At 36.8% G+C, this 17217-nt stretch overlaps 1 protein-coding gene across 2 annotated transcripts; it reads left to right on the forward strand.

Annotated features, from left to right (window-relative positions):
* Positions 1-9686: 9686 nt before the first annotated feature.
* On the forward strand, positions 9687-15468 carry eif3k (eukaryotic translation initiation factor 3, subunit K). 2 transcript variants are annotated; one of them, XM_074641100.1, is made up of 8 exons: positions 9687-9887; positions 11913-12011; positions 12725-12845; positions 13429-13506; positions 13663-13729; positions 13877-13954; positions 14087-14212; positions 15337-15468. In XM_074641100.1, exons 1-8 carry the CDS (start codon positions 9823-9825, stop codon positions 15366-15368), a joined length of 666 nt encoding a protein of 221 aa, XP_074497201.1. In that variant the 5' UTR covers positions 9687-9822; the 3' UTR covers positions 15369-15468. The 2 variants fall into 2 exon arrangements, with proteins under 2 accessions (XP_074497201.1, XP_074497203.1); XM_074641102.1 differs by having other exon boundaries at positions 9688-9887; positions 13432-13506.
* The last annotated feature ends 1749 nt before the right edge of the window (positions 15469-17217 follow it).

Below are 17217 nucleotides of genomic sequence, written 5' to 3' on the forward strand. Positions count from 1 at the left end.
GTATTCAACACACGGCTAATACAGCGCTGTGACGTAATATTTAGGGCTGTCAATCGATTAAAATCTATAATCTCGATTAATCGCAAATTAATCTCAAATTTTGTATCTGTTCAAAATATACCTTAAAGGGAGATTTGTCAAGTATTTAATACTCTTATCAACATGGGAGTGGACAAATATGCTGCTTTATGCAAATGTATGTAAATATTTATTATTGGAAATCAATTAACAACAAAACAATGACAGATGTTGTCCAGAAACCCTCACAGGTACTGCATTTAGCATAAACAATATACTCAAATCATAACATGGCAAACTGCAGCCCAACAGGCAACAACAGCTGTCAGTGTGTCAGTGTGCTGACTTGACTATGACTTGCCCCAAACTGCACGTGATTATCATAAAGTGGGCATGTCTGTAAAGGGGAGACTCGTGGGTACCCATAGAACCCATTTACATTCACATATCTGGAGGTCAGAGGTCAAGGGACCCCTTTGGAAATGGCCATGCCGGTCCTTAATGTGGCCCAGGATACATTCACTACACACTGCTACAACAATGCGGCCACATGTGGCCCAGACCAGAACGTGGTCTGAGCGATCGGATCTTAATGCGTCATCAACGCGTCCCCACACCTGTTCTTAATAGTGACCACTTGTGATCTGATCACTCAGGACGCATGTTAATACCAGGTCTGAACAGGGACACACACACACACACACACACACACACACACACACACACACACACACTCCCCTCATGGTGTAGCATCATATAAACTGTATCTTCATTCCTGTTGCACCTCAATTGCCTCTTGCAAGAATTTGCACAAACAATAAATCCACAGTCTATCCTGAGCTGCCCGATGAGTGACACAAGGGGTGTTATTGTCTCGTCCAATCCGCTCCCACCGCTCACTGGATGTCTTTGGTGCCGAAGGATTTATAAGGTGTACTTCCATCTTCCATGACCATTTTTTTCTCTTTTAATTCTGCTTATCGAACTCTTCCGGTGCTTCAGATTCCTATTGTATTATTCAAGAAGGAAAATAAACCAAAATATGATGGAAGCAGAAACCACCTATATTTTTTAGCAGATTTTGGGCTGCCTGCCTCGAACCTGCTGAAAGGTATTCTGTGATTATTTTTGATTTAAAGGTAAAATAAAGAAAAAACAAAGTATTCTTTTAGAAGTTTATTGTTTGCAGTTTTACATTTGTTTTTACTAGGGCTGTCTGACTTGACTTGCTCCAAACTGCATGTGATAATCATAAAGTGGGCATGTCTGTAAAGGGGAGACTCGTGGGTACCCATAGAACCCATTTACATTCACATATCTTGAGGTTAGAGGTCAAGGGACCCCTTTGAAAATGGCTATGCCAGTTTTTCCTCGCTAAAATTTAGCGTAAGTTTAGAGCGTTATTTAACCTCCTTCACAACAAGCTAGTATGACATGGTTGGTACCGATGGATTCTTTAGGTTTTATAGTTTCATATGATACCAGTATCTACACTCTAGCTTTAAAACTGAGCCCGCTACAACCTAAAACTTGCCAGTTGCGTTAATGCGTTAAATTAGTGGCGTTAAAACAAATTTGCGCTATTCGTTATTATCGCGTTAACTTTGACAACCCTAGTAATATTACATCAGTAATAATATCCTACGTATTTGTGAATTTCTTTTACATTTTATTAACATCAAAATAAAAGGTTATTGTACCGGCGTTCCCCAGGGACACTCCTGTCCGCCATATGGTACATACTGTATGTGACGGTACTGTAGGTCCAAATGTTTTCAGGAAATCGATAAGCAGAATTGAAAAAGCTCGTTGTTATTCATTTGGAACTGGTTTGAATTCAGAACCAGTTCTTGAAGCCTCGCTGATAACCAACACACCTGCATGCCGCACCAATACGGGCTGCCGAGGTGTTTCTAAGGATCTGCTTTGTATTTTGGGCCCTAACGAACTACTGACTTGCATGTATGATAAAGTTGGAAGCTCCACCGTGCAGCAGTATTTTGATCAGCCTCTTTGTGAGTTATAGAGTTACCTGTCGGACAAATACATCCTATAAATAGAAGAGCAACTACCAGCACTGCAGGAGCCAAGGTTATGCCCTTGTAGCAGCAGACAAATCACCAGGTGTCCTCGCCTTGTGTGAGGGTACTGTTGCAGCCCGTGCCTACTTGTATTTGTTGTCATAGCAACGGCATGTCTGCCGCTGAACTAATGGGCTCTGGGGTCAATATCGGCTTTAAGGCTAAATGAATGCTTCATCATGATGGAAAAACTAGATCTGTTAAAGGAATAATTCACCCCAAAATATCAACCTTCTCCTAAAAATGCAACCCTGAATGCACCCTGATTTAATGTCTGCAGGTGGTCAGGGATGCATTTGGTGTGTGTGTGACTGATATATTAATATTCATACAGCACGCAAAATCTTCCAAACTCCAAGTGAGTTATCTTCCCTTTGTCCCTCTTTACCTCTTTCTCACTATCATGTCTCACATTAGTGTTTCTGATCACAGTCCTCTTCTTTAGCTCTCCAATACATCTATGCATATCATCATATTTTAATGCAGGTGTCTAGACATAATCAGGATGTATCATATCCGAATAAAAGATACCAGGACACATGAACATGATCCTGCATTTTCCTCACAATGTACTCGACATTAGCGAGTCTTGCACTGTCTGCGTGGAAAGTCTGTACGTAGTGAATAGACGCTTAAATTGTGCTGCACAGACTGTTTGAAGGAATCTGATGGGGACATTAAATGTGTGCACTTCCGTACTTTTAGAAAAGACTGTGGTGAAATACAGCAGACAACTATCTGAGAAGACTGAAATATTTAAAATAATGTATTATTTAGCTGATAAATGTGCGTCCTGTATTCAGGCTCTAGAAAAATTAAAGAGGTTTAAGAAAAACGATGACCCTGCTGATGAACTGAAGGGCTAAAATATGGAATCATAGGAGTGATTTAAAAACAATAAATCTGTAAAAGAATAATACAAAATAAACAAATGTGGAAATAAAACACAAATAATTAAATGTAAAAGAATAATTATAAGCATTTCCATTCATTTTCACATTTATTTGTTAATTTATTTCTATATATATATTTCTATATTTTTTTTAAATATATATAAACAGTATTTATTCTTTTTTTGCATATAAATTACTCAGGAAGGTCCACCCAGAGCCAGTTGATTGACAGCTTGGCCTTTCAACGAATAGCAAAAGCAATAGGGAAAAGAATAAGGAAGAGTAATGAAATAAAAATAAATAAATGGCGTTATATAGGAATACATTTTTTTTTTTTAAATATACAGAAGAAAATAGTAAATTACATGCAAAAATTAAATAAGTGTACAAAAATAATAATAGTTTTAATATAATATATAAAAAATACATACAGAAATAAATGAACTGATAAATGTGAAAATAAATGAAAATGCTTATAATTTTTATTTTATATTTTATTTGTCTTTATATTTACAGATTTATTTATTCTTTTTGTTTATTTGTCTTTATATTTCCAGATTTATTTATTATTCTTTTACAGATTTATTCTTTTTTTATGGCACTCCTATGACTCCATAAACCGCTTGTGTGTTTGTATATCGCACTTGCGTTTGTTATTTTTTGGAGTACATCGTCACCTCCAAACTCCCTTCCCTATTTGACATTTATAAGCCCTTCAAACAAATGTTGTTAATCATGTAGAGAAGGGACGAGGTGTACAGCTCCGCTTAGCTTCAACTCAAATCACTTCATAAGTCAAATTGCAGAAGATTGCAGAAGAACAATGAGGAGCGAGTGGGTTTATAATGGAGCAGATTAGGACTATCAGAAATAAATAGGAAGGTGGTCAGAGGCAGGATCACTCCAAAAAAAGTCCAATTAATATCGTTTATCTTGACAAATGTTCATTAAATACGATCCTGCAGTGCAAGACTTCATTTCCAAAACAATAAATTATTACTTGAACTCTTTGTATTTCAAACTAGTAACAGATCCAGTGTGTTAAAAGTGCTTTCAGTTGGTCATCCAAGGATTTACGTTGCTTTCTGCGCTTTAAAAACAAGATTTTGTTTGAATTTTGTGCTTCATTCTGTCAAAACAAAGCATTCATCTAGCCTAATTTCTGTTGAGCCAACTGAGAGAGGTGAAGGCAAAGAACAGAGTGAATACCAGATAAATGGAAGGAGATGGACAGTATTAATGGAGAGAGCAAAAAAGTACAACAGCGTTGAGTCAAATGAGCCGTTGTTCTGCACATGAGACAACATGAGACAACAAATATCATTCCATGTATGTTGTTCATTTTTATGTGACATTTCAGGCTGAAACAAGACACTTTATTATTAGTTTTTATTATTTCTCTCTGTGTGTATGTGTAAAATATGCATCCTCTATTATCACCATACAGTTACCACACACACTCACACACACTCACACACACTCATACACTCACGCACACACACACTCACACACACTTTACACCCGTTCTGGTGGAAGTTATAACAGCAGAATGACGTCACTGTATCCAGTTTGTATATGGAGATCTGTTATTAAATCCTGAAACAGTCGTGTGTGTCCTGTAATATATATCAGCATAACATCCTTTACGAAAAGGTACTTCAAGTTTATTTTTATGAAGTAAACTTCAAGTATATTTCCCAATTATTTATGTAATAAGTATACTAATATCAGTTTACTAGTAATCTACTTGTAAGTGTACTACTCCAATACTTCTTGGGACTAAATTGGCCCACTTTTTAGCTTATAAAAGTGTACTTTTAAGTGTAAGAATATTAATCTTTGAGTACAAAACTAGTTTACATCTAAGTTGTATTTTATAAAGCAACTATACTGTGAAATGAACTATACTACAAGTGATCTTATGGGTGTACTGTTAGTTTACTAGATATATACCCACTTTTTAGTTTATGAAACTACACTTTAAAAGGTCCCATATTGTCAAAAGTGACATTTTCACGTTTTTTATATCATAAAGCAGGTTTAAGTTCTATATAAATACTGTGAAAGTATCGAAACGCTTAATCCATAGCAAAATACACACAGCCCGTATTCATAAACTCTGCATTTGAAGCAAGCCGTCAGGATTTCTGTCTATTTGTGATGTCACAAATCTACAATATTTAGACCATATCAAAGTTTTAAACGTAAACATTCCAAATGAGTCCCAGTTTATTTCCTGTTGCAGTGGATGTGAATGACATCAGCTGACAGGAAGTAATCATGGACCCAATCTGTTGCCTAGCAACGCAATTCTGTTGCAATTCCATTGAAATATACTAAAACGGAGTGTTTCAGACAGAGGGTAAATACAGGTATATTCAAGCAGACAGTACGAGGAAAATAAAGGGTTTTTTAAACATTAAAGTATGTAAACATGTTCTAGTAGAAACCCAAAATACAAGTATGAACTTGAAAATGAGCACGATATGTCCCCTTTAAAGTATACTTTCCGTAAACTACTAGTTTAATAGTTTTTACTGCAACTATAAGTTTTCTTTAACTTATAGTAGTTAGTCAATGTTTTATTTTCCTTTTGCTATTTCACTTGATGTTTTGTGATGAGATAAGAATAATAAATTAATTAGTTTTTCTTGCATGCTTCCACGGTGAACGGAGAATGCGAAAATGTGGAAAATCCTTGATGAATTGAAGTAAATTCATATCAAAACATACGTTTACAAACTCTCACACACTCTTATAGGCTAATATATCTAAAGTATATACTGACTATACTTAGACTTTTCTGTATACTTGTCAGTATAAGCCAAGTATACTTTAGTATAATTTTGTTAAGTATATCTCTGAAAAGAGAAGTTGCATATAATGGAAATACTCAAGTAAAATACAAGTACCTCAAAACACTTAAACTTGCTGTTCTGGAGGACCAACAACATATTTTGTCATTTCATTTTGAGGACTTGTTTTGTTGTTTTCATCACTAGAATCAGTAGAAAAATAGATAATTAAATGTTGTTTTCTACAACCTACATCTATAAAATGTTGGAAGAAGAAGAACCAATAAACTACATCTGTAAAGATCTTACTCATTGGAAAAGTAGAACTAGAAGACTAGATTATTTCTACATAACTGTTTGGGTTTTCTGTATTGTTGACATATTTCTATACATTTACAGAGGAAATTGTAACTTTTTATATTCAACTTATAACTAATATTATAAGAAATAAGAAAGACATGTCAGCTGGACCACATCCAGCAGTGACAGAGCAACAAGTTTCTGTCCACCTGATGAATGTAACTCCGATATTCACTCTGTTTTACCTGTTTTTGGTCTTCACTAACTGGCTATGTCTGGCTGGCTGTATAGAAGAGGTGTATGCCTTTTTGAAGGTCTCAGTTATGGTAATCATACACAAGGTACCACAGATACAGGAAATACAACTAAACATTATTTTATTTGAATTTTATTTGAATTTTATTTAATTTATTTAATTTATTTAATTTATTTAATTTATTTAATTTATTTAATTTATTTAATTTATTCTATTGAGATATTGCCTCACGTTGCTCAGACAGTCACTGCACTGAGCCAAATTGTGTCTTAATTTTAGATGTCAACACATGTGAGATCATTATCCACAAACTGCCTTGCATGTTCGGTACCATCATCCAGTGGCTGCGAGGATGATGACATGTCATCTGGAGGCATAAGGGGCACTACCATGTCAACTATGTAACGGGGTGGTGTTTCCTCTGCAACCTCTGGTTCAACCTCTGGGGCAACCTTGGAGTGAGTTCGCAGGACCTTTTCCTTTATCCACGATTTGACCTTCTTTGCTGCTGGCTTTGTTGCCTTTTGAAGAAGCTTTTCAGTCCATTTGACTTTTTCTTCCAGCATTTTCCGCTCCTTCCTCATCGTGTACATCTCCATCCTCTGCTCATTGATTATTTTGAACTGAGTATTGCCAAGGTCGAGGACTCTCTGACGTGTCTTGAAATATTGCTGTTCTGCAACTCTCTTGTCATTCTGACGTACCCTGTCATAAGAAGTGATCATCTTCTTTAAACGGGGAATCTGATCTCGAAACGCAGTCTCATTTTCTTTATCCAGGGGGTGCTGCACTTGTATATTACCATCTACATGGCGATGTTTGACAGCAGTGACGGCGCTTTTAAACTTGCTGGTGTCAGAGATTGAAGGCATGCAGAGCTCCAGATCATTCTGGAAACGCAGCAGTTGGGTTTGCAGTTTTCTGCTCCTCTCCGTCTGCTTGATCAGGTCTGGCTCACAGGTCTTCAGTCTGCACTGCAGATCTAAGATCTTATTCTCCAGGTCACTTATGTCTAGTTTGGCACCTCTCAGGTTCATCTTTGTTCTGTTGAGCTCGGACTGTGTCTCTTCTAGTTCGTCCGCTAGACCCTTGATCTTGTTGGTCTCTTTGTTTAATTTATCTTGTAGAACAGCCTGGTTTTTGTTTCCATTACAGAAACTCTCTCGTAGTTGGTGAATTCTCTCTTGTGAATCTGCGATCTCACGATTTTTCCTTGCAATTTCTCTGTTGTTTTCTTTGACAGTATTCTCTAAGGAAGACACCTCCGGAGTGAGATCCTCCCTGTTCAATAGATTTGTTATTGTGATCTTATGCTTTACAATTTCCTTCTCAAGGGTACCGCATTTTACGACACATGTGGTATATAAAGTGTTATGCCTTTCGTAATCTGCGGCAAGGACCTTTTCTTTTTCTTTTTCCTCTTTTCGTGACTTCTCCACTTCCGTTATGAACTCCTCCAACTCACGGCTCAGTTCAACTTTGTGTTCCACAAGCTTTTCTTTCTGCTCTTGATCCAGCCTGTCTTTTTCTTGTAGGATCGTGGTCTGTGCGTCTGCGAGTGCCTCCGCCAGCTTACTGCGAAACCCTGCTAGCAATGACGTTTGCTTCAGTTCCAGTTCTGCTTTGGTTTTCCTGCAGTTTTCCTGACAGTCACGTAGCTGCTGTCGGTGTGCCTCCTCGCTCTGTTCTTGTTTTTTTTTCCATTCTATGTGTTTTTTCTCCGTATAATACCAGGTCTCAGCAAAGTTGAGATTTTCATCATCAATGCTCTTTGTTTTGGTTTCCAGGTCCTCATACTTCTCCTTGGAAAGTTTCAACTCTTCCTTGAGAGTCTGGTTTTCAGTCTCCAGAGTGTCTATTTTGATGGTATTGGCCTTAATTACTCTCAGCCATTGCTTCTCTCTCAGGTCACATAGCTCCAGGTCCTGGATCTTCTGCCTGCACCACTGTTGGTATCCAACATCATCTTCTGGATGTGATTGTGCCATTTTTTTTTCAATCTCTGTCTGTGTTTTTGTGCAAATTATAGCAACAGCTGTACTCAGTGTTGGAAATTAAACTCAACTCTCTTGTTGCAGAATCGCACTGTAAAGGACAGAGGGTGTTGTATCAGAGGCTGTGATTTGTGATCTGTGACTGGGCTTGACAGGACTTCCCTACCTTAAAAAAACTTCAGAGGCAAATTCTAAGGCTGTATGACATCATTGCTGACATCATAAAGAGCAGAGCAATGACATCATTTCATTCCGACATCATTGCAGACAGAATGCAATGATGTCATTGCATTCCGTCTGCCTGTTTAAAGGCATTCCGACAGCAAATGTAAACAAATTTTAAAAGTGTTATCAACCGTAAATAATCTGGGACACATTTAGAATGTTTCCACTGAAAACTGAAATGGTCTATGTATTGTATAGCTGTGACATTACAACCGTACGGAAGTCCTGATGGCTCGTTTAAAGGCCCAATGAATATGAAATGAATACAAGTTGTGTGTATTTCTCCATGGATGGAGCGTTTCAATACTTTCACAGTATTTATATATATATATATATATATATATATATATATATATATATATATATAGACTGTGCAGCAAGTTCTTTTTTTTTTTTTTTTTTATTGAAGAAAATTAATTCACAAACCTTAAGGCATTGTAATCTAAACTCAATACTTCTAACATACAAGGCACAATTGGATAGGAAAGATAACTTAAATTATAATAATAATATAATAACAAAAATAAAAGAGGGGGTGGAAAATAATTAAAGGAACAAAAAAAGAAATGCATAAATAAATAAATGATAATAAGACTGCACTCTTCCATAGTAGCTCTAATCATTTAAGGCAGGGATAAAAAATATTTTTTTTCCTTTGGTTCATCCCAATTTTCTCAGGCATAGTAGCTATATATATATATATATATATATATATATATATATATATACTGAGATAAGAGTGCAGTCTTATTATTATTTATTTTTTCATGCATTTCTTTGTTTGTTCCTTTAATTATTTTCCACGCCTCTTTTATTTTTGTTATTATATTATTTTTTATAATTTAAGTTATCTTTCCTATCCAATTGTGCCTTGTATGTTAGAAGTATTGAGTTTAGATTACAATGCTTTAAGGTTTGTGAATTAATTTTCTTCAATAAAAAAATGAAATGAAATGAAATTAAATTAAATTAAATTAAAATAAATTAAAATTAAAAAATTAAAAAATAAATAAAAAAGAAAAGAAAAGAAAAGAAAAAAAAAATCTTGAAAAAAAGAAAAAAAGAAAAAGAAAGAAATACCTGAGGCCTTAGAGAAGAAGAAGAAGACGACAGCGGTCCCTCGGTTGTGCGGGTCCGTGTCGTTTCTGGTTCCGGCTGTGCGTCGCTCTTTCCGCTCCGACTCGTCTCTCCCTCCTCCCGGCCCACGTGTTTATTTAACTCGGTTTTTCACTACAGTTTGCTGTAAAACTTTGGACCAAAATGACGCTGTCGTCTTTCGAGCAGATGAGGGCGAACGTGGGTAAACTCCTGCGAGGAATCGACAGGTAAAGATGATGTGTATTATTAACGAACAAGCCAACAAGCTAACAGGCTAATGGTGATAAGCTAACGTTAGCTGAGTGAAGTCAGTAGTTGGTTCATTCACAGTGGCTTTCTGCAACATTCATCAAGTCCGGGAGATGTTATTGTTGTCTGTCTGGTGCCAAAGTGAACACTGTATTATGTGTGTGTCAAAGTTAATTAACATTATAACCAGAAGAGCAGATATGACCATAGCTAACGTGAGCTAGCTCTGCTTGAATGAACATTTATCAGTGATGAAGTACTTTATATTAAACCTGACTCACCTGACTGGAACTGGATTTGCTTCATTACTTCTATATATACATATAAGCTACATAGCTATATATCTATTATGATGTTTAGATATGAAACTACTTCAGAGGAACACATTGTACTACATTTACATTACATTATACAACAGCATAGCCAGCTGCTTACTTACTGTGTGATTCTACTTCAGAGGAACACATTGTAGTATTAAGTTTACCTGAGTAATGTTACTGGTTATGTTGCAGTTTCAGATTTCACTCACAAAATATAACAATTCAAATATAATGCATTATTATTCATTAGACTATGCAGCATCATTTAGCTTAACAAGTAGAATAATCTTCTCAACACTTAAAGGAACACTTCATCTCTCAGTTTATCACAAACATCCAAAATCCACACATCTGGAGAGATGGACTTAATCTGAAAAGTAATTTAAGGTTAAAGATAAATGTAGTGGAGTAAAAAGTACAATATTTGAATGAATGAATGAAAGACTTTATTTCGAACATAAAATAAATAAAAACAGATACAAAATAATAACAAACAAAACAAGAGTAATAGTGTCCGAAAAGGAGTAGGTAGAAGTAAACTTATATTACCCTACCCCCTTCTCACTTCTCCTCTAATAACTCATATATCATAGAATGATAATATAATATAATATAAAAACTATCCCAGATTTATTTACATCCCAAGTTGAATATATGAACAGCATCCCAAGTTTATTTACAAACCACAAATCCATCCGGAGTTAAAAAGTATATAACCAACACAATTCTTCCTCAACCATATACCTCCCAAAAATATCTTTCTTTATTGCTTTTTAAATTGATTTATATTTGTGCTCCCCTTCAACCCATCACCTAACCCATGCCACAAATCCACCCCACAGACTGAAATACACATACTCTTCTTTTTTGTACGAACACAATGCTTTTTAAAATTAAATTTTCCTCTGAAATTATAACCCCGCTCCCTGTCACAAAACATTTTTTTAATATTGACCTCTGAGATGAAGTGAAGTAGTAATATAAAGTTACATAAAATGGAAATACTCAAGTAAAGTAGGCCTACACATACCTCAAATTTGTACTTAAGTACAGTACTTGAGTAAATGTTAGGGATGCACCGATTGTGAAATTCTAGACCGATACCGATGTTTAAAATGACAATTTGGCCGATTGCTGATGCCGATGTTTTTGTTGTTGTTTATTTTGTTTTTGTTGTTATTTATTCCCCCTTTGTGCCATATAAACAACGACATCTTCATTTTTGTTTAGTGACCAACCCAAAGATGAACGTTAGTTCAGAGTCAGTTTCCTTTTCACAGCTGCTTTCATACAGATGTTGACAGATGTTACCTGCTCAATATTGATGACTCCACTCCAAGACGGCGCCTGTCGTTAACATAGAGAGTCTAACCTGGTTGATATTTCCAGTGACCCTGCCTTTTAATAAAGCAGTAATAAAGACGTCTATTAGGAGTACCAAGTAATGAGTCCTGAAATAAGAGAAAGGACTTTGGTGGAACATCACGGGCACAAATATGAAAATTTCAGCAGCAAAACACTTGTATTTTTACACATGTTACAATCACTGCCTGGTGAAACATTTAACCAAATATGCTAAATTACAAGGTGCTGTAACTGTCTGAGCTACAGTGTAGAATAAGTATAACCACGACACAGAAACACTGGTTCATCCATCGGTAATGCTCGTGTCTCTCCTCACAGGTACAACCCAGAAAACCTTCCGACGTTGGAGCGCTACGTGGAGACACAAGCTAAAGAAAACGCCTACGACCTGGAGGCCAACCTGGCCGTCCTGAAGCTGTAAGTTACACCAGCCACCGTTCAAATACAAGCAAATAATGTTAGCTGACACTTAAAAGTTTGTTTTAATCAGCCTCTCCGTTTGAGAATTATGTAGACTCTTTTAAAACCACTGTGGATTGTCACAGGAGCCAACACATTGGGGGAATAATTAGTTTTCTACTAGTTAATATCTTGTTGGTTGTTTTTGCCCTGTGTGAGTGTGTTTTAGTGGCATTAACAGTAAAGAGTTGTGTTTGTGTTTAGCCGTATTGTCAAACTTTCCCACTGTTTTCTGTTGCGGTTGGTTTCTTCAGTACGTTTCAAGTGATTCTATTTGGCAAAAACAAGGATTTAAAAAAAAAAAAAGTTCTAGTAACATTTAACATTCATGATGAATCAGAATCCAGTTTATTGACAAGTAGGTTTTCACGTACAAGGAATTTACTTTGGCGTATTGGTGCAGAACATAAAGAAAATTAAATTTAAAAAATAGAAAGTAAGTTAAAAAATGAAGAAACTTAAATGTAGAATGAGATAACAATTACTAAGAAATACTATAAAAATATGTACAATACATCTGAATTCCAATGAAAGAGCTGTGCAGTTTTTAGAAGTGTTAACTTTGTGCAAAATTGTCCAAGAAATACAAATGTTAGTTTCATCCTCAGACCAGAAAAACTGAAGTGCTTCTCTATATCAGGTGATGTAAATATAAATGTGTCCCTGTGCAGGTACCAGTTCAACCCAGCCTACTTCCAGGTTCCGGTGACCTCCCAGATTCTGCTGAAGGCTCTGACCAACCTGCCACACACCGACTTCACTCTCTGCAAGTGTATGATCGAACAGACCCACGTATCCTTTTGGTGCCGTTTCATCTCTCTGATGTTATCTGACTGTTGTAGCTTCCCTTCACTAATATTTATTATTAGCTTTCCTGTCTCACTGACAGTCTGTACTGTACAACGCAGTTTGGGTTTTAAAGTCAAAGTGGTGTTCAGGTAGAGATTGATCTTTCTGTCTTGCTCCATGCAAAGATGCTTCTTTCTACTTTTAGTATGAACTGCAGCTGCCCCTTACAAACTACACACTGTCGGCATGCAGTATGCATACAATTGGGGCATACTGCATTTGACATACTATGTATCGGGACGTACTAAATATTTTTCTGGCATACTAAACAGTATAAAGCCAGTATAAAGTGTTTAGTTAAAGTAGATATGTCTTTACTATGTGCTGTCAGTGTGTGACGTAATATAAAGTGTATCCCTGTGTGTAGTCATGACAGCTTTTAGGTGAAATAATATATGTAATACACGTGATACAACATATATTATCGGTGTAGGAGTGTGTTTAAATAGATCCAGGCCCGGTGGGGGTGGGGGGTGGAGGAAGGTCTGTCTTGGGCTCAGGGGTCGTTTCCTTGACTACAGTGTCGCAGCAAGAGGAGCGTCCCATCAGACAGATCCTCTACCTGGGGAACCTGCTGGAGACGTGCCACTTCCAGAGCTTCTGGGTACGACACACACACACACATACACACACACACACACACACATACACACACTAGGCCTTTTTGTTCTCTCCCTCTTTTCCAAACTTGCGAAAGAGTTTGTCCTCTTGGTGTTATTAATTCTGTCCTCCTCTTCCTCTTCCTCGTCCTACCTGACAGACGAGTCTTGAGGAGAACAGAGAGCTCATCGACGGCATCACTGGTTTTGAGGACTCTGTTCGCAAGTGTGAGTATCATCTTCTGACTCGGTGGACATTTAAGTTTTTACAGTAAATACGAACAGTCTGTGGAAGATAACAGGAAACATACCAAACTGAAAAGATGCTTATTAAACATCAACATCGCCTGTTGTTTAATTGATCTTCCTCTTCAGTCATCTGCCATGTAGTTGGCATCACCTACCAGACCATCGAGCACCGGCTACTGGCTGAGATGCTGGGAGACCCGCTGGGTAAGAAGTCTAGAAATAAACACATCAATGAACCAAATCTTTAATCCTCTGCAAGTTAAACTCATCTTTAGACAATAACATGATGCAGTGACAAACCTGACTGAAACCTTATTGTCTCCTCCATTTGTCCAGACACGCAGGTGAAGTCGTGGATGAACAAGTACGCCTGGACGGAGAACGATGAAGGACAAATCTTCATCTTCAACCAGGAGGAGAGCGTCAAGCCCAAAAACATCGTGGAGAAGATCGACTTTGAGAGTGAGTGCTGCTGCTCAAACTGATTAATAAACGATAATATACTAGAAATGTAATCAATTTGTGACAAAAACTACAGTATGTCGTACTGGCTGTGCAGTTTCTTTGGGTGAACTAGTTAAAATGTTTTTACCACTTAAAGGGCGGGTCCATCTGAGTTCTTTTCCAGGTTTTTCAAATAGAAACGCCCACTCAGCCGTTAGCAAACAGCAGTGACGAAAGTTACCAAAGTCAGCTAATCGAAGCCGGTACTCCCGTCTGCTTCTCCAAACTGGGAGCATGCCGACCAACATTTAATTTACTGTATGTAACGTTAATACACTGACTATAAGGATGTGTATATATGCTGTACATGTAGCAGCGTCAACATGCAAAAACCTACGTCAGGTCACGATGTGGGAAAACGTTTTTAGAAGGGCTTGAAGGGAAAAAAGCATTTTGACGCTAAAACATACGAACTTCGACTTTGAAGACACGAGGAACACCACTGGGAAGCTACAGGATGATATAAAAACCTCTAAAACAATAATGGACCTGCCCTTTAAGACAGCCCTTTATCACCGATTTAACATTACTAGTTGCACTTGTCAGTTAATGAACTTCATTTTAATTTTGCACATTTGTGTTTCAAATGTATTTTGAGTTTGATCTAGGTTGACTGCACTTCTAGTATTCTAACATCTTTCTAGTATTCTCCTGCCTCAAGTTTACCAATGGCACAATTATATGTACCTCACTTGTGATTGACTATTACACGTTATTATTATATGCTAATGAAACAGTTGACTGAGTTTAAATTTGGTTTTATTTAAGTTAAAAATAAAACCAACACAAGTCTGCAGCTGCATAAATCAAGAAACATAAATATAGAAACATTTACAATCTATCTATTTTAAAATGAAAGAGAGGGACAGTTTGTGCATGAATGTAATAGTCTGCTGTGATGGGCGTTTTCAGATGTTACATCCTGAAATCCATGTCTCCACTTGAAGTGGATTTAAGAGATTATAACACTCACCTGGATTTAATCCAGTCATATTTCATACAGAAGCATGAATCAGCACATTTCATATTTTACATTGAGTGAATTATTTACATCTATCTTCTCCCTGTTTTTCTGTTCACAGGTGTATCCAGCATCATGGCGACATCTCAGTGATGCAACACACACATATATACATTTACACACATTACAGATTCAACCAGGTCATCTGTTTTCATAATCAATCTTTCTCAATAAAAGTAATTTATCATTTACAGCCTGTGTCTGTTTCTGGTTCTTCGTGCTGCTACCTGAACACTCTGGAAAACTTTAGTTGCTTCCTTACCAAAATGTTTAATCACAACATGTTAATTTAGCTCTTCCCAAAAGTTATTTAACTTCCTTGTTTATCCCATGGTATCAGGGTGTTGGCTGTACACTGTTATTGAACAAATATTAAAAAAACAGACATGAATCAGCAGCCAGATGCTTAGTCATCTTGTTAGGTGTTGAAATATTCCTTTAATTGTCAGAAATGGGCTGTTGATCCTTGAAATAGAAACATTTAATGGTAACACAAAAAGCTTTTTGATAAGTTATGTAAAGTTTTGTGAATATATCTTTAAAGTAGAAATATACAAATAATTTAAAAAAATTAACAATTTAGTTTTGTGTGTTTTCCGACACGTATTTATGACATATAACACCGGTAACAGTTGGGTCACATATCCTGATGACAGCCACCTCATGTTGTTCTTGCACAATCTTTTCCAGGTCCTGATACTTCCTGTTTGATAATGTGCTGCTGATGTGCCAAAAGATGAAGCATTTCGTTATTTGTGAAACCTAAACTAAAGTATAACTTCACAAGATGCTCCACGTTCCTCATTTTCACACACGCTGCTCTATTTCCCCTCTAAAATAACACGTAGAATTACTACCTTATAATATTACGACTTTATTATCATAACACTACGACTTTTTCTCGTAAACTTCTGACTTTATTTTCATAATATAACTTTTTTTCTCGTAAACTTCTGACTTTATTCTCATAACAATACGACTTTTTTTCTCGTAATCCTGGTCCAAGCATTTGTCACATCCCGGATCGACTACTGCAACGCTGTCCTCTCTGGCCTTCCCATCAAACTACTCAACAGACTCCAAATCATTCAGAACTCTGCCGCCCGGATCATCACCCGCACCAAATCCTCCGACCACAACATCCTCATCCAGCTGCACTGGCTCCCTGTTAAATCCCGGATCGACTACAAAAACCTTCTGCTCATCTACAAAGCCCTCCATAACCTCGCCCCCACCTACCTCACAGACCTCCTTCAGGAGTACACCCCCACCCGTTCCCTCCACTCATCATCAGCTGGACTTCTGACCACCCCCACCTCACGCCTCAGCACCATGGGAGCCTCAGCACCATGGGAGCCTCAGCACCATGGGAGCCAGGGCGTTCAGCTGCTCTGCTCCCAGGCTCTGGAACTCACTCCCTCCACACATCTGGCAGACTGACAATGTCACATCATTCAAATCCCTCCTCAAAACCCACCTGTTTAAACTGGCCTACTCTCTATAGTACTCATCATCACCCATCATATGTGTCTGTACAAATATGTCTCTGTCATGTCCTGTTGTTTTTATTTGTTTTATCTGTCTGTTTAAATTGATTATTGTAAGGTGTCCTTGGGTGTCCAGAAAGGCGCCACTAAATAAAATGTATTATTATTATTATTATTTTATTCTCATAATAATAAAACTTTTTTTCTCAAATCTATGACTTTATTCTCGTAATATTATGACTTTTTTTCTTGTAATATTATGATTTTATCCTCATATTATGACTTTTTTTCTCGTAAACTTCTGACTTTATTCTCACAATATTACGACCGTTTCTTGTAAAGTTATGACTTTATTCTCATAATATTATGATTTTATTCTCATATGACTTTTTCTTGTAAACTTATGACTTTATTCACCTAATATTATGACTATGCTCATATTACGACTTTTTCTC

The sequence above is a fragment of the Sebastes fasciatus genome, chromosome 7, assembly GCF_043250625.1.
Source record: "Sebastes fasciatus isolate fSebFas1 chromosome 7, fSebFas1.pri, whole genome shotgun sequence".
Classification (NCBI taxonomy): Eukaryota; Metazoa; Chordata; class Actinopteri; order Perciformes; family Sebastidae; genus Sebastes; species Sebastes fasciatus.